This window comes from Capricornis sumatraensis, chromosome 14 (assembly GCF_032405125.1).
Source record: "Capricornis sumatraensis isolate serow.1 chromosome 14, serow.2, whole genome shotgun sequence".
In the NCBI taxonomy this organism is placed as follows: Eukaryota; Metazoa; Chordata; class Mammalia; order Artiodactyla; family Bovidae; genus Capricornis; species Capricornis sumatraensis.
In genome coordinates, this window is record NC_091082.1 from 65,756,580 (window position 1) to 65,782,259 (window position 25,680).

A 25,680-nucleotide genomic window follows, 5' to 3' on the forward strand; every position below is an offset into this window, starting at 1 on the left:
TTTTTTAGTAAACTCCATAGAGGATTGGATTGGCTGTCCAGCCAATAAGAAGTGAAATCAAGCAACTGTTCATTATGCTTCAGTGGGATTTGAGATAGAAAATACTTTTCACAAATACCCTACTTTAATTAAAGTTTAGCATTTCCCACACAAAGGAAATAAATGATAATGCATTATTATGAACTTGTCTGCTTAGATAAATAAAACCACACAATGGGAATTTTAAAAGGTTTTGTGAGAACCCATGAATTATTAGTCATCCCTTTTCCTTTATTTCTCTGGTAATGTTTGGAACATGCCCCCTCTCTTCATTTCTGGAATTAGATAGCAGGATTCTATAGCCTCCAATGGGCATGCTCTTTATTTATTTATTCTGAATAATTTTTTCCTGTGGCCTTGTCATTTTTACTTCATAGATTTGGAGGGACTGTTAGACCAAGTTAGACCAAGATTTGGCACTGTTATAAAGAGCAGAGTTGAGTGAGAATGTTAAGACTTTACATGTGGTTTTCTAAGGCAGTGGAGCTGATCCTCTCTACTGTAATTTGGGAGGCAATGGAAAAGAGCTCCCTCTTTTTCTTTTTACTAGTGGATATATTCATTTAAATTTCATCCTTTAAAATACAAATATTTCAGTGAGGAGTAAAGCATGAATATTAATGTTCCAGATGGGACTAGAAAGGAATTTTGCCATCATTTAGTATAAAGGTTCTTAAAATGCATATCCCCTTAGTTTCTTTCAAGATCTCCATGTTGACATTGCAGTAAATGTGCAAAAGTAATGGTGAATGAAACTGCTGGCATCTTAAATTGAATAAGGGCAGTCTCACTCAATGACGCTGGTAGTCATATAGTCATCATTACATACTTGAACCAAAATGCACACACATATACATGCATGTTAGCTTCACAAATGCCCCTGAAGCAGAAAAATCTATTTTATTGGATCTTGACTATGAGCTCATGTCTTTTTAATATTTTGTATGATAAGGTGAAAAGTACACATAAAAACATGTTTGAGGTTACTGAAGAATGGTGGTCTCAGAGAAAAATACTTTTCTGATTGAGTTGAGTTGAACTAGCCATTTTTTTCATGGACCAGCTTAGTTTTTCTTGAACAACCAAGAGACAAACTATGGTTATTCAGATTGCAGTGTTTGGCAGACATTTTCCCAAAAATAAATAAATAAAAGAACAAAGCAAGCCTGCTTCTTTAAGGGAAACAACTGACAGTATTTATTACCAGTGATAAAATGTAAGCTTTCAAATGAAAATTAGAATTTTGGAAAACTTGTATTTGTCATCATAAGCTTGACAGCTTTCCAATATTTAAGGATTTTTTGATGAGATTTGTGGTGATATTAACAAATATGATGTTTTGATATTATATAATAAAGCATGTCAAAATATGGAAGATCTGAATAACTCAATGGTCCTATATTTTGGAGATGGATGACCAGTATATGATGTTTCAAAATCACTGAGTTAAAAGATGCATTCAAAGTGCAATATAGAATACTGGATTTTAATGCAACTGAGTATGAAAAGTTTATTGGTATGGTTTCAGAGTTCACACAGTAATTAACCTTTAAGAAAGTATGTATGTTTGTTGAGCGTAGTGTGGTCCCAAAGAAGGATACTCACAATTATCACAACAGATTGGACACAGAATACAAGAATGCAGCTCTCTTCTGCTAAGCCAGAAACTCAAGAGATTTGCCAAAAGGCAAAGAAAATGCCATTCTTCTTACTAAATCTGTTTTGCTTCAGAACATACAGTGATTGTCATACAAATATGTTATTTATGTTGCTTGTAATGGCTTTATTTCTGTTATAATGAAAAAAATGGATTTAAATTTCTCAGTTTAAATTTCTAAAGTCGTAATTATCATTAGATATAAGCCACATGAATACAGGGGGTGCTTCATTTTTAAGAGTGTGGTAGTATCTTGAGACTTAAAAGTTTAAGAACTGTTGTTCTAAACCAATCTTCTGACTTTAAAAATGGGTAACAGAGGCTGTGAAGTGACTCATCCGCTGAATTGCAATTGTGACTAGGTCTTATTTCTGCTTCTCTGGTGGCTCAGATGGTAAAGAATCTGCCTGCAGTGCAGGAGACCTGGGTTCGATCCCTGGGTTGAGAAGATCCCCTAGAGAAAGGAATGGCAACCCATTCCAGTATATTTGCCTGGAGAACCCCATGGACAGAGGAACCTGGTGGGCTACAGTCCATGGGGTTGCAAAGAGTCAGACATGACTGAGTGACTACACTTTCTTTCATTTTCCTATTTCTGCAAACCACGTCTAATATTTTCATTGTTTGTTTTTCCCCTACTACACACTACTACCATGACTGCCTTTGGGAAAAGGGAAGCCACTCTCTAATGAGAAAGCTGGGTGGGAGCATATTCTTGGAGGTCAACTGGGGTAGGGCTTTCTTACCACCTGGGAACAAGAGGCCAGAGGGTCTCTTTCAGGCACTGGTGCCTCCATCTGCAGAGAAGTGTGCTGGGAGGAGATGAGGCAGTGCGAGTGAAGGAAGAACCGCACCTGCTCCCAACTTTATTCCTCTTGTCCCAGAATACGATGAACTTTCCCTTGTCTTTCCCTCCAGGGAGTTTGCACGTTGGAAAGTGAACAACCTGGCTCTGGAAAGGAAGGACTTCTTTAGTTTGCCACTGCCTCTTGCCCCAGAGTTTATCCGGAACATACGCCTCCTGGGAAGGAGACCCAACCTGCAACAGGTCACCGAAAACCTGATCAAAAAGTATGGCACTCACTTCCTACTTTCTGCCACCCTCGGAGGTAAGCAGTACCTTGATCTACCATCCTACACTCGCTGGTTGCCAGACCATCGGAAATAGCTTTCTAACACCTGTTGACTACAGCTTCGACATTCTTCCTGGATCTTGTATTCTTCCTGTCATTTTTTTGACTGGGACATGTTCTCATCTCATGTTCTCACTGCATGTGTCAACAGTGTAATCTCTTGACATCCAATTTCATTGCCAGAACATGGCTCTTTGCCTTTAAGCATCCTCCTGGGGAGGAGTTTGTGGGGTAAGGAGGTTGGGGGACAGACGTCTACTAAGCACTTGCCAGCAGGGGACGCTCCCAGTTTTCTTTTCACTGAGCCGTCTAACCCTGAAGTTTCTCCATATCCTAATATTGGCTGTGGCTATAGTAGTCAGTATATGTGCTCAGTCGTGTCCAATGTTTGTGACTCCATGGACTGTAGCCTGCCAAGCTCCTCTGTCCATGGGATTCTATAGGCAAGAATACTGGAATGAGTAGCCATTTCCTCCTCCAGGGGATCTTCCCAACCCAGGAATTGAACTCACATCTCCTGCATGGCAGCCCAGGTGGCACTAGTGGTAAAGAACCAGCCTGCCAATGCAGGAGACATAAGAGACCCGGGTTCAATCCCTGGGTCGGGAAGATCCCCTGGAGGAGGAAATGGCAACCCACTCCAGTATTCTTATCCAGGGACAGAGGAGCCTGCCTGGCTACTGTCCACAGGGTCACACAGAGTTGGACACGACTGAAGCGACTTAGCACCCATGCAATCCTGCATTGCAGGTGGACTCTTTACCGTCTAAGCCACCAGGGAAGCCCAGACACATAGGCAAAAAAGTAAATGTTTGTTACATTCCTGATCTCTCTGCTTCCACTCTGTAGAGACTGGTAACCAGCCAAACAGATTCCAATGATTCTGGGCTGGATGGAGGCAAAGGTGGGGTGGTACAACCTCTGGCTAGGACCCAGAGCAGAATTGAGAGCTGGAAAGAGGCAGAGTTCTCTCTGTCCTGGAAAGAAGAAAGCAGGCTTTATTATAACATTTAGCTCATTGTCTTATGCACTACAAAGGAACACTCCAAGGGTTCAGGCCAGCTGCTGACATGTCGTAGGTGTTGAGCGTTTGAGGGGGAGAAGGGAGGGTGAGCTTCAAGGCTTTTGCCCTTTCTTAGGGAGCAGAAATATCCATGGTGATTCTTTATAAACAACTTGAGAGAGAGAATTTTATCTTCCCCATAGAGGTAGATTGCCTGAGACCGAGATCAATAGAGGATGTTAAATGGATGGGCTGGAGGGGCAGGGGATGAGCTTTGGGAGATTATAGAAGTGAGGAGGAGGAGGCTGGCCTCTCAGGCAGTAGTGCCCTTATCCTGTGGTGCAGTCTGATGAGAGTGTTCTGAGCATGGTACAGATGGGAAAAGGCTGTCAGCAGGGGCCACAGGCTCCCTCTTAGCTTAGTCTGAGGGTTTCACGTTCTTATGGGTAGGGGCTCGGGGAGCTGAAGCCCTCACCAGGATGCCCATGTTGTTTGCTGTAGGAGAAGAGTCCCTGACCATCTTTGTGGACAAGCGGAAACTGAGCCGGAAGTCAGAGACGGCAGGAAGTGCCTCTGTGATCGGGGGCAGTGGGAACAGCTCCGCCGTGTCCCTGGAGACCCTGCACCAGCTGGCAGCCTCCTACTTCATCGACAGAGAGAGCACTCTGCGGCGGCTGCACCACATCCAGATAGCCACAGGGGCCATCAAGGTAAGGGCCTGAGAGGTCCTGGGAGAGGCAGGCAGAGATACCAGGCGGAGGCCTGGGTCTTTGCCAGCTCCACCTTAGCCAGGCCTGACTGAGGGTAATGGGAAAGCAGCTTTCTGATGTGGGCACAGCCCTAAATCAGCCCTTAAGTCTGAGCAGGCGCTTCCTTCTGCAGCGAACAGCCACATGGCATCTTCCCTAAGGCAGGCTCCAGCTGAGGGAACCTCAGTGAAAGGCAACCAGGGCCACAGCTTTCCAGAGGTCACATTGTAGTGGGGGAATGAACATAATAAACTTGTAAAAATCAGCAAAGTCATTCCAGGTTATGATATAAAGGGAAAACTGAGTCATAGGTACAGATTTCCTGAGGCGAGAGGGGCAGGGGGAGGGCACTTGGGGTTTAGACTGGGGTCTGAATCCTTAGAAGCCAGCTGTGTGTAGATCTGAGGGAAAGGTGTTCAGGAAGGGGAATGGTAAGTGCTAAGGCACTGAGGCAGGAACCAGGGTGGTGCCATGGTGAAACCCAGGACTGTTGTGACTGCAGAGAGGTGAGCAAGAAAGATGCTGGTGCAAGATGACGTTCAGAGGTAGGTTGGAGCGGCTCACATGGAGTCAAAGCACAGTAGAAAACAAGCAGAGGAGTGATGGGGTTTCATGTGTTGGAAAAGCTTAATATTTCCTGTGATTTAAATAACTATAACGTCCATCCCATGTTCTCTAGAAGATTTCTAGGACAGTTCGTGTTGTATAAGGGAAGAGTAGTGATGATACTTGGGATCACTGGAGATTCTACTTCTAAATATAAAGTGAGGCTGTTGAGAATCAATCTTATATTCTGCTTTTATCCCACCCAAGACTCACAAGGAAGTTTTGTTCATTCATTCATTTATTCAATAAGTATTTGAAAATTTTTAAATTTTATATTATGGTTGATTCACAGTGTTGTGTTAGTTTCAGGTGTACAGCAAAGTGATTTAGTTATACACATTCATATATCTATTCTTTTTCAGATCCTTTTCCCATATAAGTTATTCCAGAGTATTGAGTAGAGCTCCTTGTGCTATTCAGCTGGTCCTCTTTGGCTATCTGTTTTACATACAGCAATTTGCATATGCCAGTCTCAACCTTATTGAACACCTATTATGTGTCAGGCACTCTTCTGGGTACACCGAGAATCCAAAAGTGAGTTACAACATATAAGGTCCCTCCCCTCATGAAGCTGAAATCCTAGTGGTGGAGACATAATTAAACACATAGACAATGGCAGGTGGGATTATTGGTAGAAAGACACAAAGTCGGGAAAGAGTATAGAGGGTGATGGGAACATGGTGCTTTAGGGGAGACCGGATCAGAGATATGAGTGGAGTGAGGGCGTGAGTCACAAGGGTATCTTGAGTGACTGCATTCAGGACAGAGCAGGGAGGGAGTGAACTGCCCTGAAGTGGGAGTCTGCTTGGTATGGTCCAGGAGCACCCGTCTAGGTGGAGTGGAGTCAGAGGCGTGAAGGGGCAGATCATGAGGGCATGGCTGATGAGAGAAGGGGGTTCCTGGAGCCCAGTGTACCCATTACTGCACTGGCCAAGATGAACAACAGTGACTTGGATGAAGTTGGTGCAATAGTGCTGATGTGAAGTTCCCAGGTTCATGTTATACTTGATGGTAGAGCCTACCCAGGATTAGCTAAGAAACTGGAAGAAAGGAGTCAAGATTAACCACACGATTTTTGGCCTGAGTAACATGATGAACAGTGATTTTGTTAACTGAGCTAACACTGGGATGAGGTGCCAATCTGAAAGAAATGAGAAGTCAAGAGTTCAGTTTTAGACATACTGGATTTGACATTCCTATTAGATACCTAACAGGCAATTGGCTATACACACCAGGATTTCAAGAGAAAGGTCGATATTGGAGATGTAAGTTTGGCATGCAAACTTACATCCACATGTGTAGTCGGTATTTAAAACTATAGGAAAGGATGAAATGAGATCACTTGAGGACTGAATGCTGCTAATAAAGTGGACCTAGGGCTTTGGATCATGAAGTACATCAGTTGTCAGCAATGGGCTAAATGAGGAGGATTCAACAAAGGAAGCTGAGACAGAGCATAAAGGTAAGAAGAGAACCAAAGCTGGATTACAAAGCCATGTGAAGAAAGGGCTTTACAAAAGAAGGAGCAGGCAACTTGAGCAGTCAGATTGCAAATATGACCTTCAACTTGGCAATGTGGGGGTAACTAGTAACCTAGATAAGAGTAGTTTCAGTGGCATGAAAGGTATAAAAGGCTGAGTGGAGAAGGTTCAATAGAGAGAGTGGAGTAAGCATTAGAATCGTGGAGACAATCCTTTAAAAGTTTTGCTATGAAGGCAAATAGAAAAATAGGTGATAGCTGGAGAGTGATGTGGGATCAAGGGAGCTTGTGTTTTTGTTTTAAAAATGGGAGATAGGCCAAGATATTGGTATGTTAATTACAATGACTCAGTAGAGAAGGGGGAAATCGTGGTGTGGGAGAGACAGGAGATGACTGCAGAAGCAACTGAGGAGGTGAGAGAGGTGGTTACTCCAGGCATGAGTGGCGTGGCAGGTCTCACATAGGAGCACAGACACGTCATCCTTTGTAGCACAAGGCAGTACAGAGCACACAGCATGCATGCAGCGAGATGACAGATGTGATGGTGGGAGGATACGGATATTCTCTTCCAATTTATTCCATTTCCTTGATGAAACAAGCAAAGTCTGTGGCTAAATGGAAGAAGGAATTGCTGAGAAAAGAATGTATGAAATGGTTTTTTCAGAGAGTTAAGGTTATCAATTGACTAGATAAATGGAGCCAATTGTTAAGGGGCACAGAAGGCCCATTCGAGGCCCATGGTCACAATTATTACATGAGGCCAGTCAGCAGAGTTGTGAGTTTTATTAGCTATATTCAGCCCTTCATGTTCAGACAAGCATGAGATAGATGGAGAGTTGAATTAAACTAAGATATGTGTGTGTGTGTGTGTGTGTGTATGTGTACAAGATGAAAGAAAAAGTAGGCAAGAGAGTTGAGAGTATATAGAAAAGAGTGATTACAGTGATGGATCAAGGGATTTGAAACCATTAGGGGATGATAGAAAGTGAAAAGTTGACTAGGTCAAAAGACTGGAAGTCTAAATAGGTTTGATGACTTGTTACAGGGAAGAGACTAGAGGAGGTACAAGTGTGTGATGTTTAATATAGCAGTTACAGAGGGTCAGGTTCTGGGGCACGACCATAGGCATGGGAGGCCAAGATGCGGTTCACGGGAGGACAAGATGAGGTGGGCAGGGTATTAAAGGATCACCTACGTGGATGCTGAAGTCATCAGGAATGATTCAGATCTGTTTGTGGTAAGAAAGATGGTGATAAGCAAGCTAAACTCTGAAAATCCTTAGTGAAGGAGAGGGAGTAACAAGAAAAATAGACCGTGACATGGAGGGGTAGTGAATGATAGTCCTGAGGGTTCTGACTTCAGACGGGCCAGAGAAGGTTAGACAGGAAGGAGGACCATTGATCCTAGAGAAGACTGGGGGGGAGGGGGGAGACACGTCCTCAGAAGCTGCTAAGTTGTGCTTAGGACAGAAAGGTAAGGCGGACTCTTGAGAAAAGATTGAGGTTATAGATGTTCTTGCTGAGGACTGATCATGAGATTCAGAGGGCATGATGGACCATAAGTGGAGAGGAGGGGTCAGGTTAGGGGATGTCCAGGGTCTGGGGTGAGAGTCTGAGAGAGGAGGAAGATGGATGTTCAGGCAGACTTCGGGTACATTTTGGAGGCTGGTATCTTAGCTTAAACTGATGAAAGATGGACTGTAATAGCACGGAGTGGGTTTTACTAAGAAGACAGGACTATGTAGAAGCCTCCTCTCTCTTCAGCCCTCTAGTGGGCTGTGTTAAAGTTGAAGAAGAACTTGTCTTTTCCATTCATGAAAGGTAGGCCTAGATGAATAGCTCCATGGTCCCATTAATGTCCCTTTCTAGCCTTTGACCTGACCAGCTTTTCTCTTTCTATCATTCCTCCAGGGCCTCGTTGCCCATCTTAGATCTCTAGATCCATCACTAGAATCACTCCCTTGCATGTAGTATCTTCAGCTCACTCATTGCCTCCTCTCTGTGCGCATGGCCATTCAGAACGTCATCAACTCTTACCTGATTTTCTTGCATAATTAGTCTTCCCATCCTCATTCTCCACTCTGCTCCCTGATTCATCATCTCTGCTGCTTGCATGAGTACAAATCATATCCTTCCACTGCTTAAAATCCTTCAGTGGTTGGCTCAAAACCACCATCTCCCATTCAGGGAGGCAGTGTGATGCACGGGAAAGAACCCAAGAGTCTGAGCTCAGCTCATGGCAAGGCTTTGAACAACTTATCAAACTTCTCTGAGCCCCAATTAGTTCCTTCTAAAATCGTTGAACGATTAGAATAATTTCTACTGTGAAGGATTTCTGGGAAGATCTAGTAAGAAAATATATAGAAAGCGTGAGCAACTGGACCTTGAAAAGGAATATAATTCTTCTGCTTAACAAGATGGGACCCGCACCCCGGCTCCTGTTACAACCCTTCACTTACCATTTATACCTTTCTCTTGTGTCTCCCTTCCCCAGCACCTGCTCTTTTTTGCTTGCAATAGTTGTCTGTTTACCTGAGTGGCTTTTCCTACCCCTTCTTTGTTTGGCTCAAAAAGGTAACTCTTGAAGCCATTCTGACTCCCAAGGTAGTTAAATGCCCCTCTTCGGTATTTCAAGCATGCCTTCTTTATAGGGGTTGTCATTTGAACTGAGTGCTTATTAACAAGAGGACCTCTGAGACTCTGAGGTCCTTATGGGAGGGACTGGATCTTAGGCATCTTCGGTTCCCAGTAGAAGTACAGAGCTTGCCACATTATGGGTCATGAATCAAGGTTTGTTGGGTGAATGAGTCACGGACCCTACTTTTCACAAAGGCTGGGCTCTTCTCAGTGTATATGCAACTGCATGTAAGCATGTTCAGTTGAAAGAAAAAGGTAGCTTGAATGTCAGGATTGTCTGTTAAGAGGATTCTGGTGAAGGATAATAGAGCTCTTAAGAACAAGACACTGGATCCAGTGTAGACCCATGGGCATCGTAAAAGGACAGTAACACCCCCAAGATGCTCTGTTTCTTGTTGTAACACATCTCTACATTTTCATCTCTACCTGCTTCATCTTCCTTCTTCTCTAGTTCAAGTTCTTTCCTCTGTTTATTCTAGACTTTCTGTATACCAGGGACTTCAGCCTGCATTTAGCTTTGTCTTGCTCTGAAGCTGGCCCTGGCTGAACGTTACCTTTTTGTTTTGTCTCAGCCAGTGCCATCAGGACAGAGACCCCTCTCTTGTTCGTTGTAGCAGTCTCAGTTCCTGGTACATAGTAGGTGCTTTAGTTACTCTGAATTTTATAAGTCTCCATAATCACCCCTTAAGTTTCCCCTCCCCCGCCCAGTATCATAGTTCTGAATTCCCCAGAGAAAGAACCTGGTTCAGGATCCACCTTAGTCCAGCACAAAGACTGGGGGTTATGTAATCTCAGCCATGGCTTCCTGGACTCACCTTTTTAGCAAGGACTGTGGGTGACAGTGAGAGGTGGGCAGGAACTCATATCCTGCCCACCTGTTATAGCGCCTGTAGATGCACGTCCTAGAACTAGAGTCGCTGTCCATCTCCTCCAAAGAGGGGCCACCATCTTTAGAAGCCTATTCTTGGGATTCCTCAGTCACAGGTGGGAAAATGACTGTCCAGCTTCCACTGGGCTTCTTGACCTGGAGTTATTTCTGTTTGGGAGCACCGTGGGTGCTCCGCATGGGCTATATAGTTCAGAGAACCATGAAAAACAAGGCATTTAGTGTCTTATTCCACCTCTCAGTATAACCCACAGTCCTTGCTAAAGGGCATACCCTAGACCCTAGAGAGCAAAAGGAGGTGTTGGCATCCCATCCCATGGCTCTGCTCCCTCCATATGGTTGACCTGGCCATTCCATCCTGATAGTAATGGTGTCCCACCAGAGACCACCTCTTTGCTTTAACACACAGCACTTGCAAATCCAGACAGCACCCCCTGCACCCCGCCACCACAGTAGCACACCCTTGCGAGCTCAGACTCTGCTGCTGGTGCTGCAGCCCCTGCCGCATGCTTCCTCTACTGAAGGCTGCTTTACAGGGGATGAGCTGGCTTCCAGCACAGTCAGTATTCTGGGTGGAGGTAGGTGGGGGTGAGGGGGTCTGCCCACCTGCTCAACTTTGGTGAAGGAAAAACCCTTGAGGAAATCTGCCAGTTTCTTGTTTCTCTAAGCAAGGTCGCTCTTACTTTCTACCCTTTGTTAGCAACTTCTTTCCACTAACAGCAAGAAAGAGGCACCCTACTCCCTTTTGTTAATCCAACACATGCCCGAGACCCCACTGAACACCCACTCTGGTGCAAGGTTTGCCCTGGGCAGTACGTATCTCTGTTACGGGACATGTCGCATCAGACTGCAGCTGTTTATATGCCTGTCTCCACCTCCCCACACACAACATCGGGGCTTAGGCAGCAGGGACTGTCACACGCATACAGTTCCAAGTCTCTTCACAGTGTTGGGTGTGTGGTGAGACACTCACTAAAATGCCTGATAGGGGATGGCAGGCTATCTGGTTTAATGGGAGACGAACTTCCTCAAGTGAGAAGACCAGGGACTGGGTTTCAGCCTTGATATTTACTATTCCTGTGACCTTGAGACGTTAGTTATTAAACTTCGTGACCTGGATTTACCAACTATTTGACTCACCTGCACAGGACTAAGATTCAGCTGACTTGGCCACCATACAAAGTGGTAAGTCATCTTCACGTGGTCTGCTATGTGCCGCTCTAACCACCTTTATCCCTCCCCTGGAACCCCAGGATCTCCCCAGACAGTAACCAGAGGACTGATGCACCTTGGGATCACTGCAGCTCACTATAGCCCTATAGCTGACACCTCTTCTGATTAGTGAGCACACCCCTGTCTTCCCTGCTGATACACACTGTGAATAACATATTGTGAATATCACCCCTTACTCCACTGTAGGATCGGGTAACACCAAATGATATGGTTTACATGAAAACACTTTGCAAACTGGAAAGGGCTGGATATAGATTCATCCTATTCATAATTCCTGGGGAGGGATAAAAGCCCAGAAGAGGGCAGGGGCTTATTTTGTAGTTGTAGCTCATGTTTGCATTCTAAGTCACTGCTGCTACTGCTGCTAAGTCACCTCAGTTGTGTCCAACTCTGTGTGACCCCATAGACGGCAGCCCACCAGGCTCCCCCGTCCCTGGGATTCTCCAGGCAAGAACACTGGAGTGGGTTGCCATTTCCTTCTCCAACGCATGAAATTGAAAAGTGAAAGTGAAGTCGCTCAGTCGTGTCCGACTCTCAGCAACGCCATGGACTGTAGCTCACCAAGCTCCTCTATCCATGGGATTTTCCAGGCAAGAGTACTGGAGTGGGGTGCCATTGCCTTCTCCGCTAAGTCACTGCAGTCGTGTCTAACTCTTTGCAGACACTATGGACTGTAACCTTCCAGGCTCCTGTGTCCTAGAGATTCTCCAGGCAAGAATATCAGAGTTGGTTGCCAAGTCCTCCTCCAGGGGATCTTCCCCATCCAGGAACTGAACCTGTACCTCTTCTGTCTCCTGCACTGGCAGGCAGGTTCTTTGTCACTAGCGCCACCTGGGAACCCCCAGTTGTGACTCACCCTCTACTTAATTGAAGACTGAGGAAGGGATTGGTGGGGGGGTCTGAGAGGCTCCTGAGCTGCCTGAAAAGAACCCCCACACAAGTTTGCATAGCCCTCAGGATGGCAAGAGGGAGCGGTTCTCATAAGCATCCTTAAATGACTTGTCCAGATTCCTGCCTGCAGCAGCAATTTGCAGCTCTTTGAATCCCACACACTCTCAGCCGTGCTTCTCTGGCCAGCCCTATCGCTCACTAGAAGCCCATTTTACTGGAGCTTAGCCGTGCAGCAAGCCAGCCCCCCGCCCCACCAGGTAAGATGGGAGCAGCCAGAGAGTGAAGGGCAAGGGGAGGAGAGCAGGCTCACCCGAATGAGGCTTTGCACAATCCGGCATTTATGGAAAATTGGATGTGCTAATGAACCTGAGATCCATCAGGGCTTTCTGAAGGCAGGACGGTTTCTGTCAACAGACCAATTAGCACACAATTACTTTCTCTTTCTGAAAGCTTATCTGAGGCTCTCTTTGAGCTGCACTTTCCATTACCTCTGCCGGCCCTCTTTATAATCCACCAAAGCTGTCTGCCTCTTCTACAGGGAGAGACACAGGGTTTCCTGGACCAACCTGCCAGGAACTCTGGGACTTTCATCACTGCGCAGGTTCGGGGGTCCTTGGCTCACCCCGCTTGTCAAGTCAGTACTCGGGCACCATCAGCTAGAGGGTCCACTGCAGCTCCCCTCCTGCTTCCCCACCTCCTTGCTTCTCTGGCAGGTCAGAGGTGGCTCAGGGCAGAGGAGCCATGGAAAGGGCAGTGACTCTGGGACCTGGTAAAACCTCAGTGAGCCTTCCTCACTCGTGGAGATCTGGCTTGAATCATTCCCTCTAACAAGAAATGAACAGGGGGATCACAGTTCCTGTCTCTTCCTTGTTCCCATCCTTGTGCGGCAATTAACAGAGAAGAGCTACACACACCCTTTCAATGACTCACCTAATTGATTGTTCTCTTTAGAACTGACCTTTGGCAATGGGCAAGTAAAGGTCAGAAAATTGCACGGGAGCCGGTCCTAGAATGTTGAACAGGATGGTGGTGGGGTTGGGGCAGATGAATCAGTGGTAGGGAGGGAGGGACAGGGGTGGAATGAAACAGCGGAAAGTTGCTGTGCTCTGTTCGCCCCCTTGGGAGTTGTCCTACTTCTGCATAAGATGTGTAGCTTTCTCCCTGCATGGACCTGATGCTGGTGAGTGTTCAACTCAGGAGTGGGTGGGTAGAAAAGCCAGTGCAGAACTTAGTGACAGTGTGGTGGCCAGCTTACCTGGAGGCGGGGACAGGCAAACCTCCCAAATACCACACACCCCCATCCCACTCTGTCTTTCAGCCCACCCCATTCCAAGAGAGACAGGCTTCCCCGAATAGCTGGGCTAGTCCTTGGCCACACCTCCTATAGGAATTTTTGCACCATATAGATAAAGAAAGCTTTACCTTGAAATAATCCTGGTTCTGCCTCCCCACTGCAGTAGCCAGTCACCAACTCACTCAATACAGAGACACTATTCAGCACCAAGTGCCCACCTGTGGAGGGAGGCAGGCTCATGTGTAACACTGGGATTATGTTAGGATAAACATGTTTCCACTTGCCTGTAAACTCCTTATGGTAGTGACCGGCTCACTGTGAGTTTTGGATTCTCCTGGAATATTTCATAAATGAATAAATGAGTGAAATAAATGAGTGAATGAGTCAAATGAATTGTAGCCCTGCAGCTGACTGTGTGACCTTGAAGAAGTCACTTAACCTATCTGGTCTTGATTGCCTCATCTGTAATCATAATATCTAAAGTCTTCTGATACAATGCATAAAATAGATGACTCGTGAGAACCTACTATATAGCACAGGGAACTCTATCCAATGCTCTGCGGTGACCTAAATGGGAAAAGAAATCCAAAAAAGAGGGAATATGGGTATATGTATAGCAGATTCACTTTGCTGTACGGTAGAAATTAACACTGTGAAGCAAATATATTCAAATAAAAAATAAAATAAGTCTATACAATTTGTCTTAGGCCTTGTTCACCTTCTGGAAAGAGGGTAGACCACTAAAATGTTTTGGATGGGCTGGTCTGTTAACACTTGTGTTTTAGAGTGATCTCGTCTACATGGGTTTAACTTCATTTTCTTGCATGCCCTCACAGGAGACACTGGGGCCAGGAACTGAAGTCTGAGGATTCAGAAGTCAAAATCCTATCTCATCTACTCAATAGCTCTGAGTCTTTGGGCCCAGAATCTTCCTAAACCTTGCATCTTTCCCTGAAACATGATAGTAGTGCGATCTGTCTCAGAGTTAGTTGAGGGTTAAATGGGACGATCTTGGAGGATGAGCTTGGCTGCTGTAGAGGGGTTTCCTGCCTCTGTCATGGCCTTGATCCTCTTCCCCATCCAGGCTGGGTCTTGCTGCTTCTCATGCACGGGGTCTACTGCTTGTCCTGTAGTCTTTCTCTTCCATTTCTCCTCTTTGCTCTTATCCTTTAAGATCAGTGTATGGATCACCTCCTCCATGAAGCCTTCTCATTCTACTTTAAGCAACGTTTTTTCCCTGCTCTCTCTTCACTGTATTAGCATCACACTGTCTCTCATTTACTCTGTTCCATGTGTAGTTTTCAGGACTAACTATACTGAATTCTCTTTAGTGATGTCACTTACACTTTGGAATTCACTGTGATAACTGGCAGAGTGGCAGACACATTACATCTCACACTATCAAGCCCATATGTTGTAGATCATGCCGCCCCTTCTTTTTCTGAGAGTACTTCCCCTCCATTCTCTTCCTGTCCATATTTTAGTCATCTTGAAGGAACAACTCAGTTGCTCTCTCCTCTGAAACTCCTTCCCTTGCTTAGAACTGCGCTTTCCTCAGGGCTCATTATGACATGTTGCCTCTTCCCCACCTGGAGGTGTATCAATCAGTTGGATATGTACCTGTCTTCCCATAGGTTGTAATTTCCTGGAGGACACACAATATAACCTGTACATCTTTGTGCCCACCTCTCCACCCCTCAAAGCCTGAAACATATGACTCACACACACTCTAATTTATAGAGTATGTATTAGGTGTCAGCCACTGTGTTAATTGCTGTTGACAACCTCATGAGCAAAGTAACTATGAGCTTACCTCTGTGGAGCCTTTCATGTGTGGAGGACTCAGGCTTTAAATACTTGCAGGAAAGGCTGGAAGACTCCAAGTCATCTGTTTGCTGCAGAGCAGAGGTGCCTGGAGCTAAGCGAGAAGGTCAGAGGTATCAGAGCCGACTTCCTTGAAGAACTCTGAGAAAGGCACTCTATGAATGTTTGATAAATTGCAGGGAATTGAACAGTGGCTGCCCAATAAATACCAGTTGATTGGTTGATTGATTGTTGGCAGAGCCTCCAGAGATCCTGAAAAGAAAAGGCCTCAGGTCCCCATCAGTCTTATTACATAATTATTTCAGTGCATTTAAAGCTCCCCATTTTTCATCTTATACTTTAAACATCAGGGAAAAACTGATAGTCCAACTTTATAATATTTTAAAATGACTCTGTGGTGTTTTGGAATATTACATAGCTATAAGAGATTATGTATATTTAATATACTTATTAAAATATGCAGTAAGCCCACGGCTGATTTTCTCTAAGGACGTCTCAGTGCCGAGGTGGGACTTAAATGTTTAATATTAATACTCATAACTCATATTTCTCTAGTGTGTTTCATCTTTGGGATCTCTAAAGCCTGTGAGCACCACATCAAGTGGCTACAGCTGGGCTGGCCACTGGGCTGACAGCATCCGCATCTGGCCTCTGGTCTTCCTCTGGGGGAGGAGATGGGGGAACTCCAGTGTGGAGGCTCAGCTTCCTCTTCCTACACTGAGTTTCTTTTTTTCAGACACAAAGTCCCCCTGGCTTCTCTGAAAGGCTTCCACTTCCAGACAGCTGCTGCTGTCAGCCCAACACCACTGATACTCCCTGTCTCAGAACGTGGGGAAAAGTGGCTTCATGCTCCCAGGGTAGGAAGAGCCATGACCTTCCTTGGGCCAGTCCAGGACAGGACACAGAGCCTGAGAATGGCTGACCGGAAGAGGGCAGTGCAAAGGGAAAGTCTCGGCTTGTTGTCTAAACCTGCCCTTCCTTCTCTAGGTCACGGAGACCAGGACTGGCCCCCTGGGCTGCAGCAACTACGACAACCTGGACTCAGTCAGCTCTGTTCTGGTACAGAGTCCGGAGAACAAAGTGCAGTTACTCGGTAAGGTACCCTGTGATGATTTTCACACTTTTCATAGCTGGTTAAAAAAAAAAAAAGTTTAGATTACCCAAATGAAAAGGTCCTTGTCCGCCCCATTTGGCTAAACCCTTCCAAAGACAAGAACTACCCCTAGTTCTGGGACCTGTAATTAACAACTTTCCATCACTCTTTGGAGAAAACTTCTGACATGGTTTACTTTACACCTCAACCGTTGCTCAAACCACTTGACACCCGAATCCTCCTACCTCCCAGTCCTGCCCAAGATCTCTGTCACTATCCTACTGCAAGAGCACACCCATCCTTCTATGCCTTGATCTAGCTGGGCAATCTCCCTTGTTGTCCAAAGAACCCTCTGCTTTATCCTAAGGACACAGTGGGGAACAGCTGGTCTTTGCAGAGTGATCATGGGATGTCGTCTCTAGCGCGACTAAGAGCTACACAAAATGTGGGGCCACTGGTTATCCTGAAAATGGTCCCTACTTTTTGTTACTAGTCTGCATCCTTCCATGGGAGATCAAAGCCAGGAGAAGAGTTTGAAAGGAATGGGAGCCTCGACCAGGAACAGAACAAGCAGAAACAGAAAAGTAACGGGAACAGGAATGACTCTAGGCCTGGAAGCTGGGAGATAAGGGGATACACTCAGGTGTCCCCCAAGCATCCCAGGGGAAGAGCTATGCAGAAGGAGTCAGAGCTGTTTGGCAGTGGAGAACGTTCATTCTTCTTAAGGCCTAATGGAATTGAACTCTGTTTAAGATATGATTGTCTTGGTATTATAAAATCAATAGCCCTCACCCAGGATCTACGATGACAAATTCCAGCCAACCTAAGTCAGATGCAACCCCTGAATGCTTTAGGCATCAAGAAACATAATAAAAAGGAGGAAAAGCCTCCTTTCTTTAAAGCCTCACAATGCAATTAGCATCCCTCTTCTCCTAGGTCCCTGGATGAACTGGGTTTGTGTCTGGAAATTAGCGATGAGTGAAGTTCAGAGTGTCTGGTGGTTCATTTGGAATAGTTTATGCCATTTAATTTTATAGCCCATCACTCATGCAGACATTGCTCAGGGCACTTATTTTATAGCAATAGGAAATGTTATGGGGAGGAGGAGGGAGCTAATGGGGGGGGTGAAAGGAAAGGGCTTGGAGAGGGTGAGTGTGGGAAGCAAGCACATGTGGACAGGCTACATGGGGAGGGCTGCTCAAGTGCCACTGCAGGGACATCGTCAAGAAAGAAAAACGTAGGAGCAGTCCTGAACAGGAGTAGATCTCAAACAAGAGCAACAAACATCTACTGCAGCTGCAATTCTAAGTTTTGTTTTAAGGTCTGCTGACACCAGGATACATCCTTTGGACTCTCTGATTTCCTGCCAAGGTCAAGGGTGTGATGATAAACAGCTGGCAGATATTTGATGAAAGGAGAGGCCATCCCATCCAGAAGTCCTCTCATCCCTTACTCTCCTGGCACAGTGTCTCCTAGGGTCCCTATTTAGGGAGCCTCCTGCAGGTCTAACCTCAAACCTGGCCAGCTTGCCTATGATCAAGGCATGCCTGTGATTCATTCACCTCTTCATAGGCTTCCAACAGCCACCCTGTCTGGCTAGAAGCCAACTAGGAGTCTATCCTGCTGCTGATAAACCAATATCCACCACTCCAGTGGTGCTAGTGGTAAAGAATCTGTCTGCCAATGCCAGAGACACAAGAGACATGGGTTCAATCCCTGGACTGGGAGAAGGGCATGGCAACCCACTCCAATATTCATGCCTGGGAAATCCTATGAACAGAGCGGGTAGGCTACAGAACATAGGATTGCAAAGAATCAGACATGACTGAAGTGACTTTGCAAGCAGACACCACAGATGGGTAGGAAAGCTGAATCTTGAAGTAACTGAGTGGATTATATTCAAGGCAGCTAATTAGAAAGGAGCTGAGAGGCATTTATATCTAACTTGGGCCATCTACCACCACCTTGCTTTCAAATCTCCTCAAGAGTGAAAGCCTGAGATGGGCAGCCAGTCCCAGTTGTATAGTAGGATCCGAGGGGACAAGGGCACAGTCTGACACCAAGCTGGCTTTAGTAGCACTGTGACTTGGGCGGACCACTGTGCTCATGCGAATTGGACTTCCTCATCTGTAAGAGCCTCAGTATGACCACAAGTGTTACCTGCAGTCATATATGGGAAGTGTTACTTGGTGTCGTGCCTGGCCACTACATACCCACAACACCTGTCCCTACCTCCTAAGCAGGGCAGCCTCCTTGGTCTTCAGGGCTAAGGTGGGAGGCCCAGGAAGGTCAGCATTTAGTAATATCCTAGGAGGCTCACTGCTCATCTCAGAGAAGTTAGAGATAGAATGGCTCTTGGAGGCAGAGCAAAAAGTCCAACAAGCCTTGTTTTTCCCCCATGAGGACTCTAAGCTCTTCCTTTATCTGAAACACCATTGCATTTCCATCCTAGAAATGCTAACATGTAGCCAAGAAGCCCATTCATTTGATAGGCACGTTCTCAATTTGGCTGATGTGAGGCTTCAACTAAGCCTTGAGCTTTGATGTACCCCATCTGTCACAGGGGTAGCAGTAACCCTCTGTCCCAACCAGCTTAGCAGGATTGGGCCTGGGGTGCCCATCCTTGGACCCAGGATGCACAAGTCAGCAGAACTCCAGCCGGGGACTCTGCAGCCTTGGGTGTGGGAAAGCGAGTACCCCCTGGTCCCGCCTGGCAGTTTTCCCTGATACATCTTTTCCTTAGGCCTTCAGGTGCTGCTGCCCGAGTACCTGCGTGAGCGCTTTGTGGCCGCTGCACTCAGCTACATTACTTGCAGCTCCGAGGGCGAGCTCATCTGCAAGGGGAATGACTGTTGGTGCAAGTGCAGCCCTACCTTCCCAGAATGCAACTGTCCTGACGCCGACATCCAGGCCATGGAGGACAGCCTGCTGCAGATCCAGGACTCCTGGGCGACTCACAACCGGCAGTTCGAGGAGTCAGGTGAGCAGTGGGTTGGCCCAGATTTCCTCCCTGTGAATGGGAGGAAGCCATGAGGTACTCCACCGGACACTCAGCTTGGTTCCTGACTGAGCCACGTCACTGGCCTGTGACATCCAGCAGGTTATATCACCACCCCAAGTCTCAGTCATTTTCTTTTGTTGTATATGCAAATAGACCTAATACCTACCAAAGAGATGCATTTCAAGGACCTAATAAGCTAAGGTAAATATAATCAAGGCCATAGACCTCATCTATCTTGTTTCCACAGATTCCACAGTGCCTGCACGTTAGGTGCACAGTGAATATTTGTTGAACGAGTGAGGTGCATAGCATGTTTCTAGAAGTCACTGGTTCATGCTGATGACTGCTTAGTGCAAGTATAACTGATATCAGTGTCACCTGGAGACTTAGATTCAGAGGACTGGGTTTTGAGTTCTTATTCTGTGTTATGGATTGAATGTTTGTGTCTCCACCCCCCAATTCATATGTTGAAAATCTAATGCCCAAGATGATGGTATTAGGAGGTGCAGACCTGGGGAGGTGATTAGGTCATGAGAGCAGAATCCTCATGAATGGGACTGGCACTCTCATATAAAAGGGGCCCCAGAGGATCCCTTACCTCTTCCACCACATGAGGACCCAGCAGGAATTTGGCCATTTTCAGCCAAGGAGAGGACCTTCACCAGAACCTGGCCGCAGCCTCTTGACCTTGGACTTCCAGCCCCTGGAAGTACATTTTGGTTGTTTATAAGCCATCCATTCTGTTGTATTTTGCTGTAATATCTTGGAAAAGCCTAATACTCTCTATTACTGACCCTTTGTATGACTTTGATTTAGCCGTGCAGCCACTCAGTGCCTCCATTTCTTCATCTGTAAATGTAGGAAAATGATAGCAATTGATGGATGGAAGACTCATATGGAACAATGTGGATAAAATTATGAAGAACTCTGCATGATATACAGTTCACTCCTATGTGAATAATAGTCATGTGGATATGTCTCAGAAAACAATATTAGATAAAACAAGGCAAATGAAAAAGGCTATGTGTTACATACATATTTATATTTATGTAATACTTATATATAATACTATAATATAATAAAGTATTAACATAATGCATATTTAGTACTATTTATTTGATATTTAACAACATACTAGCCAATACTTAATATTTTCATGGATAAATGTATTCAGAGAAAATGTTAAAAAAATATATGATAACGATAAAGAAAACATTTAAGAAAGTAGTTACATCTAGATAAAGACAGAGGGGAAGTTTAGGGCCTTCAAGTATATTTGCTTTGCCTATTTCTTAAAAAAAAAATCTGAATTCAATATAGCAAGATGGCAAGATCTAGGTGGTGGACTTGTGGGAGCTTATTTTGTCATTCTCTGTGCCGTTTTGTATACTTAAGTGTTTTATAAGAAGTATGCACATACTAGTTGTTAGTGTCATTACTAGGTGTGATTTTTCCAGTCATCTGGGTTGGGGGCGAAGAACCAGGGGCTGGAGAAATCAGAATCAGAGTGGAGGACCCAGGCACTGCCAGCTCAAGTCTTAGACGAGGTATTCAGTAGCTGAGGAGAATAGCAACCCTGGCTGCATTGGACCGGGGTGGTGTCATTGCGATGGTAGTATGGGAAGGTAGTTCAGATGGTAGTGGGATGCTTGCGTATGTAGGCAAGGACTTTGGGCTCTCAGCACTATGAGTTACTGCTAACGAGTGAAGGAGGGCCATTCGGACCGCTATCAGGAGACCTGATGGCTTCAGGTCCTAAGTGAAAGCAGATTTGTGGACAGAGATCTGAGCATGACTTCAGAAAACACATTGTTCCCAGGAAGCTCTGAGGAGAACTCAGACTTGTAGTAGGAGCTAAGAACCAGAAAGCACTCTGCTTCTGGACTAACTTCAAAAAAGTATGGATATCTGCCAAGGTGTGTGTGTTCGTTGCTCAGTCACATCCGACTCTTTGCAACCCCACAGACTATAGCCTGACAGGCTCCTCTGTCCATGGGATTCTCCAGGCAGGAATACTGGCTGGTTTGCCATTCCCTTCTCCAGAGGATCTTCCCGCCCTGGTCTCCTGCATTACATGCAGATTCTTTACTGTTTGAGCTACAGGAAGTCCTTAATCTGGTCAAGGGGTGAATCTCAAAAGAGAGGAAGGATGTGCTAGAGTTAGAGAGAAGGGTGTTGGGTAGAGAGGCTGGTCTCAGGAACTGAAAGCCTTCTAAGACTTCTGAGGTGGGTGTTCTGTCTTCTGTGCCCACATTTGCCAGTCTTGCCCACCCTCACCTTAACCAGCTTCCCTAAGGGGGCTATGGTGTGATTCAAGAAGGTTGTGCATAATTTATAAGGAGGTATTAATGGCAAAAGAGATTCATCCCAAGGTCACTGGCCACATGGGTGGTGACAGAGATGTGTTTTGAAATTCAGAAGCATATTAGAGATAGGATAGAGGGGAAAGAATCCCAGAGCCTTCTGTTATGGTATGTCAATCATTTCTCAATAAAGCTACTTAAAAAGAAAGAAATAAAAAGTCCTGGGAGAATGGCGTGAAGCCTCCTGCCTCATACAGTGATGGATAGGCAAGCTGGGTCTTGGGGATAGAGAGGGCTCTTGCCCACCTAGGGTCTGAAGGGCACCCCCTCAGCTCAGCCCGTGTGCCCTTACCCACAGAGGAATTCCAGGCCCTGCTGAAGCGGCTGCCAGATGACAGATTCCTGAACTCCACAGCCATCTCCCAGTTCTGGGCGGTGGACACCAGCCTCCAGCACCGCTACCAGCAGCTGGGAGCCAGCTTGCGAGTGCTGTTCAAGAAGACCCATCGCATCGTCCGCCGGCTCTTCAACCTCTGCAAGCGTTGTCACCGGCAGCCCCGCTTCCGTCTGCCCAAGGAGAGGTGAGCACCCCTGTGTCTGAGCCAGAGCCATGCCGCCTACGACAGTGGCTGAGGCCCTGGAGGGCCCCTCTCCAACACAGCAGAGCTGGGCATGCTGACCCACATGTGGCCTTTCAGAGGCTCCCTTTATCTTGACCTACTTGCACTTCAGTCTCAATTATGAGATGTGTCTGAAGTGGGAAAAAAAAAAAGAGAAGCTAATTTTACTTTTATATAAATTATAGTCAATTTGAATGTTGCTCTAATAATACTCTAATTCTCACTCACTCATTTCCATTTTAATAAGTCTTTGAGGAAAGGGAAGGGTGGAGTTAAAACTCACACACTGATTATGTATGAGAAACACACACAGTAGATCATTTCCAACAGCAATGCTGCTCTGAGTCACAGGAGCGAAGGGAGCTGAGGCCCTGTGTCCTTAGGAACAGAGGGGGCTGGGTCATCACTGGCCTTCAAGCATCCATTACTCATTCACACATGCATTCAACAAGCCTTTGTTGAGTCTACCTTATATGGCCTAAGATTAATCAGTGAGAGCATTTGTTAACTGGAAAGATATAATAAATATATAGGAACATCAAACCTAGAAAACTATGACTATGCAGCTACTTAAATTCATATTGCGTGTTCAGTTGCTTCAGTTGTATTTGACTCTTATGACCCCATGGACTACAGCCCGCCAGGCTTCTCTGTCCATGGGGATTCTCCAGACAAGAATACTGGAGTGGGTTGTCATGTCCTCCTCCAGGGGATCCTGCCGACCCAGGGACTGAACCAGCATCTCTTATATCTCTTGCATTGGCAGGCAGGTCCTTTACCACTAGCACCACCTGGGAAGCCCAAATGCATGTTGGTAGAACACAAATCAAAGACATGTCCTAATAATAGCAAAGGTCCAAGAGAAAAGCCACCTGGGAGAAGGGCATCTTGGCCAGATTGTCCAGGAGGAGATGAAAGTGGGCTGGTGCTTGTGAGCCAGAGCCTCCCAGGAGAGAATGCTGCCCTCACAGGAACCCAGAGGTGCACCTCTGACTGAGGCACAGGTGACAAGGGGCACATGAGTGGAGAGGACAGACCAGCAAGGGCTTTTGAGAAAGGTTCTTTTTCTCCCCCAAGAAATAGTTAAGAAATGCTTACCAGGCCCCAGGAACAAGCCTAGTTTCTGAAGACGCGTTGGTGAAGAATGCTGTGTCCCTGCTGTTGTGGCATTTGCAGGGGAGCCGTCTCTGAACAAGTCAACGGTAAACAAACACAATCCATTTTGATACTGATTGTGGCTGTGGATCACATCGAAGCAGCGTGATATGAAGAGGGGCTGCGTGGTGCTTTTGAGGGGAATCATGGAAGACCTCTTTGAAGAGGTATCATAAGAACTGAAATTTAAATCTTGAGAGAGGGAGCCAACCATAGAGAAGTCCTGTCCTTGACGGGAGAGTTCTAGAAAGGATAGATCTGGATTGTGAAGAGGGAAAGAGGTGGGCACATCATTGGGAGGTTTGGAGAGCCAGTTGTTGGAAGATCTTACGTAAGAGGCTGAAAACTGGATATGGAAGACGTTGAGCTCTTCTGTAGGCTTTTGAATGGGGGAATGAGGTGGTACTTGGGAGGGATGAGCGCAAGTTTGATGTCAGACCTTTCTGATGCTTATCCATCAAACACCCAGCTCCAGGCCTTGCTGGTCATCCCAAAGTGGTACAGTAGGGTTTCCCTCACTCAGAGAACCTGGGGCTTTTATCTTCCTCATCCACTTCCCTATGAGTCAGCCTCCTGGTACCCTCAGGGAAGCAGCAGTGTGTGGCTTCCGATGACTCTTGTTTCATTTCTGTCTTCCCTCCCACAGGTCCTTGCCCTACTGGTGGAACCGTATCCAGTCCCTCCTCTACTGTGGGGAGAGCACCTTCCCTGGCACCTTCCTGGAACAGAGCCACAGCTGCACCTGCCCCTACGACCAGTCTTCCTGCCAGGGCCCCATCCCCTGTGCCTTGGGCGAAGGGCCCGCCTGTGCCCACTGTGCCCCGGACAACAGCACCCGCTGTGGGAGCTGCAACCCGGGCTATGTGCTCGCCCAGGGGTTGTGCCGCCCCGAGGTGGCCGAGTCCCTGGAGAACTTCCTGGGGCTGGAGACGGACCTGCAGGACCTGGAGCTGAAGTACCTGCTGCAGAAGCGGGACAGCCGCATTGAGGTGCACTCCATCTTCATCAGCAACGACATGCGTCTGGGCAGCTGGTTCGACCCCTCCTGGAGGAAGCGCATGCTGCTTACCCTCAAGAGCAACAAGTACAAGCCTGGGCTGGTGCACGTGATGCTGGCCCTGTCCCTGCAGATCTGCCTAACCAAGAACAGCACCCTGGAGCCTGTCATGGCCATCTACGTCAACCCCTTCGGGGGCAGCCACTCCGAGAGCTGGTTCATGCCTGTGAATGAGGGCAACTTCCCTGACTGGGAGAGGACTAACGTGGACGCAGCCGCCCAGTGCCAGAACTGGACTGTCACCTTGGGCAACAGGTGGAAGACCTTCTTTGAGACGGTCCACGTTTACCTACGGAGCCGAATCAAGTCCCTGGACGACAACTCCAATGAGACAATCTATTACGAGCCCCTGGAGATGACCGATCCCTCCAAGAACTTGGGCTACATGAAAATCAACACCTTGCAGGTCTTTGGTTATAGCCTGCCCTTTGACCCGGATGCCATCAGGGACTTAATTCTCCAGTTGGACTACCCATACACACAAGGTTCCCAGGACTCTGCCCTCTTGCAGCTCATCGAGCTTAGGGACCGGGTCAACCAGCTTTCTCCACCTGGCAAGGTCCGGCTTGACCTTTTTTCCTGCTTGCTCCGGCATCGGCTCAAGCTGGCCAACAACGAGGTGGGCAGGATCCAGTCTTCTCTGAGGGCTTTCAACTCCAAGCTGCCAAACCCTGTGGAATACGAGACTGGCAAACTCTGTAGCTAATGGGGGACCCACTCCAGCACCGGGCAGGGAAGGGACCCACAAATCCAGGGTGTGGAGATCATCCAAGCCCTGACCTTAGTGCCAACAGGGTGCTCCCTGAAGACTGTCAGCACCCAGCAGATGGGACCTCGGGGCTTGGACTGAAGCAGGCAGGAGAGAGAGAAACAACCACTGCACACATGCACAACACACGTACTCATACACACACACACACTCGCACCAGGAGGTGACCACTCAGCAGCCCTGAAGCTGTTAAGTCGGTGCTTTCTCAAATGAATGCAGTTGAAGGAGAGGAGCCAAGGGAGAGATTCAGT

General features: G+C 46.7%; 1 protein-coding gene across 1 annotated transcript in view; it reads left to right on the forward strand.

The window, feature by feature from the left end:
• Positions 1 to 25,366, forward strand: part of BRINP2 (BMP/retinoic acid inducible neural specific 2) — a 58,457-nt gene extending 33,091 nt beyond the window's left edge. Inside the window, exons 2-7 of the mRNA XM_068986558.1 lie at positions 2,615 to 2,805; positions 4,334 to 4,542; positions 16,419 to 16,524; positions 19,268 to 19,504; positions 22,187 to 22,409; positions 24,250 to 25,366. Of these exons, the coding sequence (XP_068842659.1) occupies positions 2,615 to 2,805; positions 4,334 to 4,542; positions 16,419 to 16,524; positions 19,268 to 19,504; positions 22,187 to 22,409; positions 24,250 to 25,366 (2,083 nt within the window). The remainder of the gene's footprint in view (positions 1 to 2,614; positions 2,806 to 4,333; positions 4,543 to 16,418; positions 16,525 to 19,267; positions 19,505 to 22,186; positions 22,410 to 24,249) is intronic.
• Positions 25,367 to 25,680: the final 314 nt, after the last annotated feature.